The sequence below is a fragment of the Mesocricetus auratus genome, unplaced genomic scaffold, assembly GCF_017639785.1.
Source record: "Mesocricetus auratus isolate SY011 unplaced genomic scaffold, BCM_Maur_2.0 Super-Scaffold_100007, whole genome shotgun sequence".
In the NCBI taxonomy this organism is placed as follows: domain Eukaryota; kingdom Metazoa; phylum Chordata; class Mammalia; order Rodentia; family Cricetidae; genus Mesocricetus; species Mesocricetus auratus.
In genome coordinates, this window is record NW_024429191.1 from 97,046,896 (window position 1) to 97,061,843 (window position 14,948).

Sequence of the window (14,948 nt, forward strand, 5' to 3'; positions counted from 1 at the left end):
GGCCTCTTCCAGGACAACCAGATCACCGAGGGGCTTCAGAGATAGGAAAGAGTGTCACTTGGGATAGGGAGGGGGGTGTCCTCTGTAGAACCCTTGCTTCTGGAGCAAGGTGGCTCATAAGTCTGTGATCTCTATTGTGGCCTTGGGGGTTGTCTTGAGGTGTGGGTGGTGATCCAGGCAGTTTAAGATGCAGTGGAGCTCCAAAAACAAACAAACAAAACAAAACAAAAAGCCGGGCATTGGTGGCGCTCGCCTTTAATCCCAGCACTCGGGAGGCAGAGGCAGGCGGATCTCTGTGAGTTCGAGGCCAGCCTGGTCTACAGAGCGGGTTCCAGGACAGTCTCCAAAACAACACTCTGTCTCGAAAAACAAACAAACAAAAAAAAAAAAAAAAAAAAAAAAGATGTGGTGGAGCAGATCTGCTTGTCACTTATAAAAGGGTCCCTCTGGGGCTGGAGAGATGGCTCAGAGGTTAAGAGCACTGACTGCTCTTCCAGAGGTCCCAAGTTCAATTCCCAGCAACCACATGGTGGCTGACAACCATCTACAATTCAATCTGGTGTATATGTAATAAATAAATAAATAAATAATTAAAAAAAAAAAAGGGTCCCTCTGCCTGGCTCCCGCCCCCAGGTGAGGATAGTCCAACTGCTTCACTACAAGAGACATTCACCTTTCTGTTTCCAATTTCCCAACCTTTGAACTTTGGACCTGTGGGTTATTAATAACGTGAATTACCTGTTAGGAGGGAAACGTCAGGGTCACGGGGTGGGGGTGGGAGTGTGGGGGAGGGGCGGGGAAAGACACTTATCTTTCCCTTCCCCTGTGGGACAGCCCCACCCAACTCTCAGAGGAGTTCCCCTGGGCCTTGACTCCTCCCCGGTACCCCCACTTAGCCTGCCGAGGGAAGTGGGAAACAGCGGTGGTCTTGAAGAACCTGTGCAGGCCCCCACTTGCATTTTGGGGTCTGCTTTGCGGTGTGGAGGGACACAAGGATGGACTCTCCTCTGGGCTCCCTGAGCCAGTGCTTGCCATCCACTAGGTCCCTCTGGGACCCCACAGCTACAGCCTGAAACCTCCTCCTGCTCTGGGTACTGGGGGGGGGGGGCGCTAGGACCCTGTGACCTGGGTCCATGCCCAGGCCAGGTCTCCTGTGTCCTCCCTAGATGGATCTGCGGGGAGTGGGCCTTGGCCCCCCTTCTCTTTATGTGCAGAACCCTCCGACGGGAGGGTTGGGGCCTTGCTGTGTCGGGCACTTCCTCTTTGCCCGTGGGAGAGTGGCGGTGGGCCTCATCCCTCCTCTGGCTGACTCCTTAGATTCCAAGCTTCCCCACTCTTCCAGGAGGTTTGAGTCCTGGGACTATTCTGCTTACAGCCCCAAGCCACACCCAGGTCCTGTGCTATCAGTGACCCCTGGAGCTGGCTTACCTCCCACCTGACAGAAATCCTACAGGACTTTCACACACACACACACACACACACGCACGCACGCACGCACGCACGCACACACGCATGCACGCTGGGGAATGGTCGGGGCCAAACTGTCACCAGTCACAGGGCAGACTTGACGAGGCAGGGGCGTGAGGTGTGAGGAGGCAGACATGGACATGAATACAAGGCTGTGGGTGTGTGTGGACCTGTGAAGGGCTGCGGAAGGGACCTCAGCCTTGCCAAGGCCTGCGATGTCTAGCCTCCGACGCTTGCCTTCGTGGTTCTGAGTGTGGGCTGGCTGACCGGTCCCATCCTCAACGACAGGGCTCTCTGGATCTCATCTCTGAAGTTCTGATGGAGGCCAGCTCTAGCCCAAAGACCAGTAACTCCTAAGCCCCCATGTAGTGGGTGCCTGGTACCTTTTTGATCTCAACACGCATATCTGTATGTTACTGGCTTGCCCTCCCCACGGGCCATGCGGCGTCTCCCGTGATCAGGAAACTCAGCCTGGCTGAGATGCCTCCCTCTGTATTTGTGTCCCTAAAACACCTTGGTCACTAGTTACACCGTGGGGGAGCAGGGGAAGGGGTTGGTTTGCAGTGACTCTGCAAGCCTTCTCTATGTGCTGGGAGCCTTCGGGGGGCAGAGATGAGGATGGGGGAACAGGGATGGCACGGGGGGCCATACAGGTAAGGAACAGGACCCGCCTTCATAGCCACTTGATAGCCACTGACATTCAGGCTTCTGCACATTTTCTGGGGTAGTGTTGGTTGTTTATTTCTGATTGCAAAATCAATACATTTCAAGAGAAATTTGAGAAACAGGAAAGATTATAAGTAGAATAAAATTCACCTATCCTTCCATTGCCCTGGTCCCCGGATTGATGAGCCAGGGCCAGGAGTGGGTAATTCAGCATAGTCCCAGTTCCCAGTGGCATCACCTTTGTAATCCTTCGCAAACGGTGCGGGGTGGGGGAGGACCTCCCACTTTCTAAACGGGACCCCACTGTTGCTGTTCATCACCTGGCCTCTGAAAAGCTCTCCCCGCTTACCCTCCAGGAAGCCCCCCAGGACTGATCCAGGACCCATCTGCTCTCTAGTCCCACAAGGAACTCTGTAGTGTGTGTGTGTGTGTGTGTGTGTGTGTGTGTGTGTGTGTGTGTGTGTAGGGGGTGGGCTTCATCAGGGCTGAGGCTTGGCCTAGCTGCTCATTGCATGGAGCGGGGCCTTTTTCTCAGCACCAACAAGAATTCTCAGGTGGTTTGCTCCACACTGTAGCCAGTCACTGGGCTTCTGCTGCCGGCTGCCCTTGAAATCTGAAGGGAGGCTGAGTAAGTCAGTTGCACCCTACACACACACACACACAGATTCTTTCACCTGGTTACTTTTTACCTCAGCCATTGGCTACAGTCATTGTAACAGAAAATCTGACTTTAACCTCGAGGATATCACAGAGATGAATGTTCATCTCTTCTGCCTGCCCCCGGGCACATGGCTGGGGAGACTGTGCAGCTAGTATCTGCTTTAGAGTTAACCAAGGCCAAAAAGCCAAAAGGCAGGCTGTGCTTGTTCTGAGGCCCACTGATCCTCTGGTCCCGTGGTCACCACGGGGTGTGGGTTCGAACAAAGCCGTGTTCATGGAAGCCCTGGGGCTGATGACAGTGGTACAAGGACCCCATTCTCTGCTGTCCCCAGCTGCGTCCCCTCCCCCAGAGGACCTGACATCAGAAGCTCTGGGTCAGACATCCTGGGAGCCCCCACCCTTGGGGCCAGGCTCAGCTGCAGGCACTCAGGGAGATTCACAAGGGAGCTGGCTGGGAATAGGCGTGTGTGTGTGTGTGTGTGTGTGTGTGTGTGTGTGTGTGTGTGTGTGTGTGTGTGTCTGCTGTCCAGCCTGAATGGTGCAGCAGCTGTGGTTGGCTCCTCCTGTCCACAGAGGGAAGCTGCCTGCATTTTTACAACCGATTTTTGAACCTATGAGTAGGGGTTCACTTCCAGCCTGTTAAGTGTAACCTTGTTGGTTTCAGGCCAACCTGACCCTTTGGGATATGGCTTCCAGATTCCCACTGTACATTAACTATTTCTCCAGGCTCTGAGAGGGAGACCTGCCCTTCTTGGCTTTATCCAAGGGATTCAGACAGGGTGCCCGGTCTAGCCTTCAGAGAGGCTGACCGAGGAAAATGGACTTCTGGAACATTCTTCTTTGGATGTGGTGGTCCGAAATATCCGAGACGGGTCTCTAGGTCCACATTTCTGTTCCCGACTTTCAAAGGCAAATGTGGAACTCTGTGATTGTCAGGACCCACGGTCTACATATGCAGGTCCTAGGTGGGGAAAAGTTACTTGTTAAACTGCCCTAATTTGGTGACTGTAAAATGGGAACCATCCCCCTCCTCCCCGTGGGTCCTGAGAATTCAGAGGTAGGCTCTGACACTCATGTTCTCACAAAGGTCAGAGAGGCAGGCAAGGCAGGAGTTGGCTCAAGCCTCATCCCCTGGAGCCCAGGGGAGTTCTCACTGAAAGCTCAGACCTCAGCAGCTGTGCCAGCACGACCCAGGTGGCAACACCTAGCCTGGAGCGTCGGTGATATGTGTCTCGGGGCGGCTGGGCCTAGGTTTCACCCTAGGGCATTGTCCTGGCATCCTCTTGGAGTGACCTCTCCTTAGATGCCCTGACAAAGGCTGGAAGAAGAGCGGTTCCTTTAAGGGCTTAGAGCATTTCAGTGCCAGGAGGCACCCGGTGCGCCCCGGGGTAACCATCAGCTGGAGGGGAGTGGGCGCTAGGGGCCGAGGTGGGGGCGAGGTGCCCTGCTCTGGATGGGGTATCCCTGGGAGACTGGGCTCGGGAGAGCACCGGGGATGTTCCATAGGCCCGGGGACTCTGAGCACATGCCACTCGGGTGCCTGGCTCCGAAATCCCACCACTCCGAAATGCAGCTGTGAGTGGGCAGGCCGTGGGGTGTCCGGGTCCCCCAGCCTACCCGTGTTGAGAAACCAGAGAGGGAAAGAAGCCTCTGGCCCAAAGCTCTGGACTCCAGGCAACCACTGTCTTCCTCCCGCCCCAACCCCCTCCCCGAAAAGCGCGAAGAGCCGACGTGGAAGAGAAAGATTAGATTTCGCTTCCCTCTCATCAATTTTCTGTTTAATGTCACCAGGCCCCATTGTGGGAGAGGAAAGCACGTCACCCAGGCCATAAATTTGTGGTTATAGTGCCTCCGGCCGCCTTCCTCCTCTCGGGGACAGGACTGAGCGGCGAGCAGGTGGCGACACCCGCGCCTGCCGGCTCCTTCTCCGGATGCGGGTCCCGGGCTTCTAGCTCCACGAGATCCAAGATGCACGCCCGCCGCAGCGGCACCTCCAAAGAGCTTTTGTTTCTGGCTCGGATGTGGAGGCTTTGATTTTTTTTTTAACCACCCACCTCAGGAGGCTTTTTGTTTGTTTGTTTGCATCTGAAAACCCTGCTACTTAAAAACCCGGTGGGAAGAGAACTACCCGGTGGCCCCCCCCAATTGTGTCTGTGCCTTCAGCGCGCAGACAGGCAGTAAGGGAGCCTCAAGCCGGATTCCCGGTGCCACACTGGGGCTGACCCAGAGCTCTGCAAGCTGGCGTTTCAGCGTCTGCCCAAGTGGAGTGTATGCTAGACAGTGATTTGGGGGGAAACTGGGGAGCTCAGTGATACCCCTAGTCAGTTCCTCTGCCCATCCTGGATTCTGGCGGTGAGGTTATTCAGGTAGTTTCCTTTTGGGGCCACTTGTGGAAACGTCCCTCGGTCGTTTCCTACCTCCCGCTGGCATCGATGTCTGAGAATTGGGGAGGAATGTGTATTCACACACGTTAGGGGAAAAAATGGATCTATTGACTTGAGTTTTAATTTAATGGATCAACTGTCCTGTTAACAAAAGAGGCGGTGGCCACACCACACTCCAGCCGGCAGTCAAGGGGGTCCAGTTGTCTCCAGGCTTGAGACAGAGCTCTGCCACAGACCCTGGGAACTTGAAGGAAGTTTTACTTGGCTTATAAATACTGCAGGTAACTAGACTAAGGGGCTCAAACCTCCCCAGAAATTAGGGAGAAGGTTCACAGCTCATGTGTCATATTACTGGTAGGAACCCCCAGGGGTTCTTCTGCTGGGTGCGGAGCCCTACTACCCTGAAAGTGGGGGCTGCCACCAGAGAGCTTGGGGTAGAGTGAGGCAGAGCTTCAGAACATGGGAAGTGACCCAACCAGGTTCCAGGCGGGGAAATGGTGGTGGGGAAGTCTGGCTAACTGGGCTTTTCACAGCATGGGAGCTTGGAAGGAAGGGAGTAGGAGACCCGCCTGCTGACAGGGCCGGGGGCTGGTGGCTGTGGATGGGGTGGGGGGTTGGGTGGGGGGGTGGTGTTCCCTGACACTTAGCCTAAATGCCTTTCCTAGGGCCTAGCAGAGGCCGGAGCCTCCTCCGGTCTCCCTGCCACTGTTGAGACCAGGCAGCAGGATTCTGGCTCCGGAGAGTCACTCCAGACATACCCTGCCGTTTGACCCCCGTGGACACATCTGCACACGGCTGAAACCTGTAATCCTGCAGGCACTGTGCTTCCTTCAAAACCAGATCTGGTACAACCAGCAGTGGAGGCGGGTGTCCCGGAGGTCTTGAAGCCAGTTTTACTTTGGGGCTCTACCTGGAAGGAACACAAAGACTGACCAGGCACTTGTCCCCAACCAAGCAAGGTTGTTTCTGTCACTCAGCCATCCTGACCTATTATTGAGAATCTCTCCGATTATCTATCTGGGCTTTCCCTCCTGGGCTCCTATAATGGGGGGAGGGGGGGTTACACACTTCTACACTTATTCACCGCCAAGACTGAGGGCTATCTGGGTCAGCCCAACAGGAAAACCAATCCGTTCTTATTTAGCAGACCCCCAAAGCTATCCTCCCATGTCCCCAAAGCCTGCCTTGTTCCTCCAGAACCTCCCCAGGCTTAGCAGAGGCCACGTCCAGCCTTGGATGAAGAGATCTATAACAGGAGGCCCGGGAAGCTGCCTCTTCGGCCCTGGGGTGCGGGGGGGGGGGGCACACCCTCCCACCTTACTCCGCCTCCTTTAGTACAAATATCACACTATCACCAGTAAAAGGACCAGGAGAAGCCTGGCGATAGATGCTTCTGCCCTTTATGAAAATCACTTTAATTTAACCCAGATGGGTCTCCTCACTGATAACCTCATGCAACGAGCCCTCTGAATTATGCTTTCCGTGTGAACACACTGGGTTATATTTAGCCACAAATTACGACTGTGTTTAACAAGCACCTTTCCTGTGTGCGGGGAGGGGGGGGGCTGAGCAGCCTCCTGACCTGGTTGGAGGAAATCAGCAACAACAGAATTTAAACCTCCCTGGGAGGAAGCTGCAGAGGCTGCAGAAGCTGTTTATCTGACTTCAAAGTGGTCTGGGACTCCTCTCCTTGCTGTTTAAAACTTAGAAGCAGGTCTTAAGATCTGTCTTATGGCCTTGAAGGGAAAACCTGTGCCTCCCACAGGGGTCCCTCCGGCTTGAGCCAGCTTCAATTTAGCAAAGTTCCTGGCTTGGTTTGGAGCGGTGTCAGGGAAATGCCTTGGGGGAGATGCTGGCTAGAGGCGCACAGCCAGGCCTCCAGAGGTGTGTGGAGAGAACAGGGGACACTTAGCAGGATAGGACCCTGCAAATTCTTCCTCCTCTGCTTCTGTGTTTTGTCCCTTCCCCGGTTGGGAGGGGACAGGAGCTGGGGGGGGCTGGGATACCCCCAGAGAACAGAGCAACACCTCTTGCTCCCACACCTCCGGGACCAGCCAAATAAACGGGCTGTTTCAAGTACTGTTCTTTGGGGGAGAAGCCCGTTTCATCTCGGGATCAGGGCACCCTAACTTTCTTCTCCCCCTACAGTCAAGCCTGTGCACAAACCTTATGCCTCAAAGACAAGAGACTGCCCATACTCCCAGGCACAGAGCACCAAGTGGGCATGCTTGGGTGACCCGGGCAGGGGGACTTGGCCACACTCAGATTTTTTTCCTCCACGGTATTCCTCCCAGCGCTCAGTAGTGCGTCTATGGAGACCCTGCCATGGTAGAGGATCTTCATGGATCCAAGACCTCCTCTTCCAACCAGGTCGGTACCTCAGGCGGCTTCTGAATTAGACCCCCTTTGAAAAGGTAGAGGCGATATCCCAATGTCCCCAGCTATCCTTTCAAGCCCTGATTCTAGATCGAGGATGGACTGTCATCTCATTGAAGGAGAAACAGATGCTTCGAACCATACACCCCCCCCATCTCCATCCTTTCCCAGTCTGGATACAACCTGCATGCTATTGTACTGCCCAAGTGCAAAACCCTCTCGATCTGGGCACCCCTGACCCTCTGGACCAGGCTCCAGCCTTAGGCCTCTGGACCTGTCCCTTTCACTTCTGTGGGAAGAATTAAGAGTCAGTTTTTTTTTTTTGTCGTCAAGAAATTGTTTCTAATTTGCCCTTTGACTAATGGCCCAGGGAACAATGGAGAGACACCCAACACACAATTACCCCGCAGTGCAGCACGACTGCTCTCTGGCCCAGGCAGGCATTTATTTGGAGCAGCGACTAATTCACAATTTTATGTAACTCAAGATGCACCCCCACCCCCTTGTATTAAAAAGTGATTATTTATTCAATGAGTTCACACAGTGGGCTCTGGGGCATTTGGGAGCTGGGAGGGCCTAGGGCCTGTTTCCAGGCCCCCAGCCTTGGAGGGGCAGTGGGGAACGTTGGAGGGAGGTACCAGGGTTTTGTGGGTAATGGGGCTGCTCTGCCACAGCTCAGCCGTGATTGAGACTGCTTGTGTGTGTGTGTGTGTGATGGGTGTCGGCGTGCTGCGTGTGAGATTCAAACTGTCCTTTTAAATTACATTTATTTATTTATTTGTGTGTGTGTGTGTGTGTGTGTGTGTGTGCATGCTGCCGGCCTGCTTGTACCCACGGCACTAGTGTGAGGTCAGAAAAAAAAAAAAAGAAAAACAACTTGAGGGAGTCAGTTCTCTGCTTCTAACATGGGAGTACCGGGACAGCCGTGGTGGATCTAACCCGGGTGGCCAGGCTTGGCGAGTGCCTTAGCCTGCTGAGCCAGCTTGCCCCTTTGTATACAAATGTGGTCAGTGTGATGTGAGACACACGTGTGTGACAGTGCCCATTTTGTGGTGTGTCCACACACGGATGGTGTGAGCCCACAGGACGTGCACGTAGACTGAGCACCCATTCAGAACTAACTGCCCAGGTGGCTCTTGGGTACACGAAGCTGTTGCCTGCCTGGTGGAAGTGTCCTGCGTGGGTGGCTGTGCTCAGGTTCCCCGAGCACCCCAGCCTAGAGGAAACCGTGAAGGGTCTCCGCCAGGCCGTGGAGGTGGCTCGGGCATTCAGAGGCCATTGTGTCCTGGGCCAGCGATTGGGCATCAGTCACTGCAGCGTTAACACCCTACAAAAAAATTTTTTTAAACTTCAGGTTGACCGCGGAGATCCGGACACTCCGGTGCACGGACTTGACTTCTCCTCGTTCTAACCCTCCCCGCTCCTCTCCCTCTAGAACCAGAGTTCCCAACCCGTGTGGATCGCGACCCTTCTCCTGGCAGACGTCTAACTCCAAAAAAACATATTCACATTACGATTCATAACAGTGGCGAAATTACGGTTACAAAGTAGCAACGGTCATAGTTTTCTGGCTGGGGAGAGGCACGACGTGAAGAAACTGTGCTAACAAGGTCGCAGCCTTAGCAAGGTCTGAGAAGCACGGCCACAGCCGGCCATGGTCTTCTAAAATTAAAACAAAACAAAAAAAACAAAACAAAACAAAAAAAAAAAAAACACTTGCAGTTTCGGACAGCAGGAAGTCAGAGTAGGAAACCAGGATGGTTTGCTGTGAGCAGATAGCGAGCCCAGCCAAACATGCCCGGGCCCGCCCGGGAGGCTTAGCCTTGCGAGAGGAACACGGGAGCTTATTTTGGTCTGGTGGAACTGCCGGGGGGCCTGTGCGCCCGCGCTGGGCAGCTGCCAGCTGCTGGCGGCATCCAGAGGCGCATCGGCGGCTATTTGCTGTAACAACAGCTATTTTGAAACAGTATTGAGAAGAAGGACGGGGGAAAAGAAAAAAAAAAAAAGGCCACTAGACTTAAGAAGTGAACGCTGGGGGTTAGAAAGGACGCGGGGGTGGGAGCGAGACAGCAAGGAGCCGGGGCCTTTCACACCCGGGGATGGGGGAGGGGGGAGAGCCGCTCACACACTGAAGGGGGGTGTCGGGGGAGAGGCAGCACGCGAGGGCGGTGGAGACAAATACTCACGCCTAACTTTTAGGGATCCGGAGAGGCTGATCCCCGAGATTCTTAAACCGGCTTACGGAGGAGGGGAAAGCAGCCTGGCGTCCGCGCGCCCTAGCAGCGGGCCTTTTTTTTTTCCTGAAGACGGCGTGGATTTTACCACCCGTGCGCGCCCGTCTGCCCAGTCTCCACCCGCCCAGAAAGCGGGGTGCACCCGAGGCTCGGGGACCTTTCCCGCAGGGCTAAGGCGACCTCCCTTCCCCTGGCTACACACAGGAGGGAGGGTGGGGTGCGCGCCCCTCCCCCCACGCCGGCCTCCCGGGTCCCAATTGTTTCTCTCTTTGGGGGTGCGGGGGAGAATACTTTAAATGGGGACATAGACTTTTACAAAGACTCCTGGGTCGGGAGAAAACAGGAGCAGGAAAGGGAGACGGAGGAACTCGGATTTGCAAACCAAGCAGGAAAAATCAGCGCAGACCGGGTAGGGCACGAGGTTGGGGGTGGGGGTACCCTCCCTCGCAGCGGTTTCTCCCGAGCCGGGACGCTCGCCCCGCGTGCGCGCGAAGCGGGAAACGGCTTCCCGCCGCCGGACGGGACTGGAGCCACGGAGCTCACCTCACCAGGCAGGACCTGTGATCGCTCGCTCGCTCTCCCGTCGGGTCCCCACCGCGCCACCGCGCGCTGCCGTCCGCACCCATCCCGCACAGGGTCGGCCTGACCCGGTCGCGCAACGAGCGGCCAGCCAGCTAGCCAGCCAGCCGCGCGCTAACCGCGCGTCCAGACGCCGCGCCTCCCCGCAGCTCGTGCGCCCGGCTGGCCGCAGGGGGGGTCCTCCATCCCGCCGCAGCCAGGCTCGCCCGGCCCCGTCCCGCGCCCTGGCGCAGCCCGAGGAACAGAGGGCGCCGGCCGAGGCCCCGTCCCTAACGGGCGGGAAAGCCCGGAGTCCCCGCCCGCCGCCCCCACCCCAGGTCAGCGCAGCCCGCAGGGGGGCCAGGCCGGCCCGGCAGTGCGCCCGCTTCCCCTTTCTCTTCAGATGCCTTTGATCCCGGGGCTCTCCGCCGCACCTCGGCTCGGGAGCCGCCTGGGTCGGCCCGCGGGGATCCTGGAAACGGTCCCCGGTTTATCTCCTTTCATCAAGCGGCCTCGGGCAGCCTTGAAACCGCGGAGCCAGTAATTGCTTTTTTTCAGGAGGCCCGGTGCGGACTGGATAACAGCCAATCAGCGCCTTGTTTACACTCGGTGATGGACAGCCCGCTGGCGGGGTGCCAACCAATCACGGCGACCCCGCGGAAGGGAGGGGGGGCGGGGAAAGAGGCGGGCGGCCGGCCGGCCTCCGAGCTCCGGTTTAACTCCTTGGCGTCCGCGCCGGAAAGAGAGACTGGAGAAACCAGAAGGAGTCTTCGCTGTGCCGTTTGGCATCTACTGAAATGCCACCACCACCCCCTCCACCCCGCCCCAACACGCACAAGAAAAAGAGGAGCAGGCATTATGTATTCATCGCCACCAAGACATCACCTCTCCTTCTTGAGAATAAATAACATTTGGATAGGCAACCAAATTCTCACCGAAATATTTGCTCGCAGAATGGCTTATTTTTTCTTTTCCCCCCCAAAGCGGTTTGGTACTGATTATGATAAAGGGAATTGTTTGGAGGCTGTTTTCCATTGTAGTGCGAGTCTTGTGAATGTATGCAAGGACGAGAAACAAACGCTAAGCACGGTCTTCACACCATGACAACCACCCCTAAAATTACCAAGTGAAGGTATTTTTAAAATCTGGGAGCTGATGGAGAAAGCAAACCCTTATCTTAGCAACAGAGCCTCGATTTCCATCTCGGTTGTCGCTGCGCGGCGGAGTGTGGCTGAGTTGAGGTTAAAAACGGAGGGCGCACGGATAGATGGATAGACGGCTGGGGGGGGGTGGGGAAGTTAAGGTTCCAGGCAGAGGAAGGAATGAAGGGCCGGGCAAGCATTTGTGGAGTCCGCGTGGCCACGCCTCAGACCCAAGTGCATTCTCCGGCTTCGGGTCCGAGTGTGCGGCGGCCTGGGAGTGGAGGTGCAGCAAGACAGTCCGGCCTCTGCGCTTGGAAGTTTGGCCTTCTTGGACCCCCCCTTCCCCAGGCTCCTCCACCTGCCACACCGACCCCGGGCAGTGGACAGGGCATGCGGTTCGCGGCGTGAGGCTGTTTCTTTTCATCCGGTGCAAAAGCAAGCAAGCGAACTACACCCCAGATTCTGGACCTGACGAATTAAGGGAGAACAAATCCCCACATCTTCTTCCCCTACCCCGGACAGGGAAGGACGCAAGCTCTCTCTCTCTCTGGCTCCAAGTCGCCGGGCGCTCCTCTCCCGCCCTGCGCCACCACATTTCCCATTCAGCAGCAATGATCTGCGCAGAGGAGCTGCGCAGTCGCTGGGCTTGAATTAGGCGCCATCAGGCTCGGTAGTAGCCCTGCTGCTCCCTGATTGGCAGCTCCCTGGCCCGGCGCCAGCCTATTGGGAGGCCTGTTTACGCCGAATGAGTGGCACGAGCTCGGGGCCGTGGAGGGCCGCGCGGCCAATCAGCGCGCGGGCTGCTCCGGGTTGAGTGGCACGAGCTTATTAGTATGCAGGGCCCGTGGCTCGCCGCGCCGGGCTGCAGGTTTGAGAGCCGCTCTGGATGGGCTCGCTAGAGTCGTTGTTGTGGAAGCCGTGCACTCACAGTGCAACAGTCAGCACATTGAAAATACCAATAGGAATACAAACCAAAGTCACATTTACTGATTTAATTGTATTGCATTCAATTGTGTCCAGGAAACAGCCTCCAGTAAGTAACTGAAATTGCTTTCATTTTTAAAATTTTTTTGGTATTTTTATTATTTTATTATTTTGGCTTTTGGGGATTTGCATTTTTTTAAGCAGAAGAAATTCAGGATTGTGGTGTTAAGAAATAATAGATCTTCCCTTTTAAGATCCGTTATGATGTTGAAAGGCTTTTTTAAAAAAAAAGATGGACTATATATATATATGAGTACGATATTTTTCCCCTTTGAAAATATTTATCGATCGGTTTAAAATTCCCCCCGTAATGCGTCCTTGCTTTGCTCTGAACGCTTGTTGTGTCGATCGACAGCCTGCATTAAAAATAAATTATCGAGACAGGACAGAGACCGCCACGTTTCGTTCGTTCAGCAAGAGCCCCCGCGGGTAGCCCCGAGTGGGCAGTGAGTGAGTGAGATTCCCAGCTCCTGAGGAACCACGAGAGAACCCCAATTATTTGCTCCCCCATCTTACTCCCCTCCCCCAGCAGTCTTGAATGGGCCCCGCCCGGTCGCTTCTCAGCGCCGGGAACGGTTGGGTCTCGGTGGCCACGGCTGCTGCTTTCTGGGCCTCAGTGAGGGGACAGGGGCTTGGAAGGGGTACTGGCAGGTTTCTCTTCCCCACAGACTTAATTCTTTCCGGAACGCTTTTTTTTTTCCTCTTTTTTTCTCTTCTTCTGGAGGAGCGGGGGTGGAGGAGGGGGGCCGAGCAACGGGGCGTTTTCATGCGGTGCGTTCCGGGCAGCACGCGGGATCGGGGCCACGACCCTCGCGAGTGGCGTGGTCGGGGGACGGGACCTTCTCCCGGAGCCGGGGTCTCGGCACCACCCAGTCCTTGTTACTCGCCGGGATGCGGTGGGGGGGGGAGACGACGGGTTTCGCAGGGAGCGGGTTGTGCCGCGAAGCCGGAGCCACTCGCGTCCGGTGCGCTTCTGGCTGCGGCCTGGCCTTACAGGCCTCGTCGAGCCCACCCGCGCGGGGGAAACTCGCCGGGAGAGAGCCCACGGACCCCAGAGCTTGGCTTGCCCAGGAGGACAAAGGCGTCCCAGACCCGGCTTTTAGATGCAAAAATTTGAAAAACAAAGCAAACCTCGAGAAGCCGACGGTACCTGTGCTGGCCAAGCCTCTGGAGGAACCGCGGCTCTTGGGAGGGTGGGGGGGTCACGCCCAGCCAGCCCGGGGAGGTTTTCTGGGGTCCGGGGTCCTTGAGACGCGTTCTTATCGGCGACTCTCCGGCTGCGCGCGCGCGGGGCTCTCGGCGGCTTTCTGTTTCCTCTGGTCCAACCCTGCCCGGGGTCCTTTGCGGCGTCCTGCCCTCCGATGGGGCGCGTGGAGGCCTCGGGGCCTCGGGCCTCGCGGACTGCTGCATCGCAGCTCCGGGCCTCGGCCCTCGCGCACCGTGGCCCCGGTGGCTGCTGCTGCTCCTCCTGCTCGCTCCGTACCTAGCCGGCTTTCCCAAGCCCGGGGGCGCGAGCAGCCCAGGGCGGCCGCGGCAGCTTCTCGGGCAGGACGGAACACAAAGGAAAGGCCCCTCCAGTCCGGCCTGGAGCGCAGCGGCGGGTGCGGGCGACGGAGCCCAGCCCTTGTTTGCGTAGAAAATCCAGCGGGCTGGTGAGAAGGGCACAAACGAGCCAGCGATCTGCCCGCTGGGGGTGGAGAGTAGAGCGGTTGCGTGAGCTCAAAGCCCGCGTCCCGAGAATCCCTCGCAGACCCCACTTTCGCTCCTACTTTGAAATGCCTTCCCGGGGGTGGGGGCCCAGAACAAAAGCCCAGCGCACACGACTCCCCGGAGGCCGTCGCGAAGCCTTGTACCGCGCGCGCAGCCTCCGACCCCACTCCGGCCCTCGGCGCCTTTGAAGCGGCAGGTTCCTGACCTCCCTCCCCTTCCTCCATTCCCTTTGTCCTCCCCTGCGCCCTCCGGGGTTCGAGAGGCGCCGGCCCGGGTTGGGGCGCGCAAGTCCCTCACCAGCCTCTCTGGGCAGCCCCTCCCCTGACCCCGGCGCCAGCAGCGCCTCGGCCTTGCTTGCGCCTTCCGCGCCCTGGCTGAGCAGGCCGGCGCGGTGTAGGGGAAACTATTTGTTGGACCCGGGGAAGAGTGAAACTCCCCAGAGGGAAGGGAGTCCCAAACCCCTTTGTATGCAGTTCGAACACAAAGAGAAGTCTTTGTGTAGTCCCGTTTATTTACAATGCAAAATTCTCCGAATAAATATTAAAAAAAGCTTATCACATGAGCAAATATGTATTCACTTAATACATTATGTTTTCGGTTATAGATTAAATCAGACACAAAATAGTGTGCAAATAAGACAGCGTAGGACCCAGAGCATAAAATATAGCAGTTTAAATGGTATTTACGAAATAGAAAACATCTTAATCGCTTTGTTGTCACGGTGGGGTGGCTTTTTAAAAAAAATCAGATTTTCTGCAAAGTTCACA

The 14,948-nt window shown here is 56.4% G+C and overlaps 1 protein-coding gene across 1 annotated transcript; it reads left to right on the forward strand.

The window, feature by feature from the left end:
- The first annotated feature begins 9,310 nt into the window (after nt 1-9,310).
- On the forward strand, nt 9,311-11,561 carry LOC121141231 (translation initiation factor IF-2-like). Its single transcript, XM_040748077.1, has 3 exons — nt 9,311-9,496; nt 10,201-10,683; nt 10,904-11,561. The coding sequence occupies exons 1-3, from the start codon at nt 9,311-9,313 to the stop codon at nt 11,447-11,449; spliced, it is 1,215 nt and encodes a 404-aa protein (XP_040604011.1). The 3' UTR covers nt 11,450-11,561.
- Nucleotides 11,562-14,948: the final 3,387 nt, after the last annotated feature.

Bases quoted from the DNA above. Each gene is read 5' to 3' on its own strand.
- LOC121141231 (XM_040748077.1), top strand. From the start codon at position 9,311: ATGGTTTGCTGTGAGCAGATAGCGAGCCCAGCCAAACATGCCCGGGCC. The intron at 9,497-10,200 runs GTAACAACAGCT...CAGACCGGGTAG, and splicing joins CGCATCGGCGGCTATTTGCT to GGCACGAGGTTGGGGGTGGG. The intron at 10,684-10,903 runs GTCAGCGCAGCC...GCTTTTTTTCAG, and splicing joins GCCCGCCGCCCCCACCCCAG to GAGGCCCGGTGCGGACTGGA.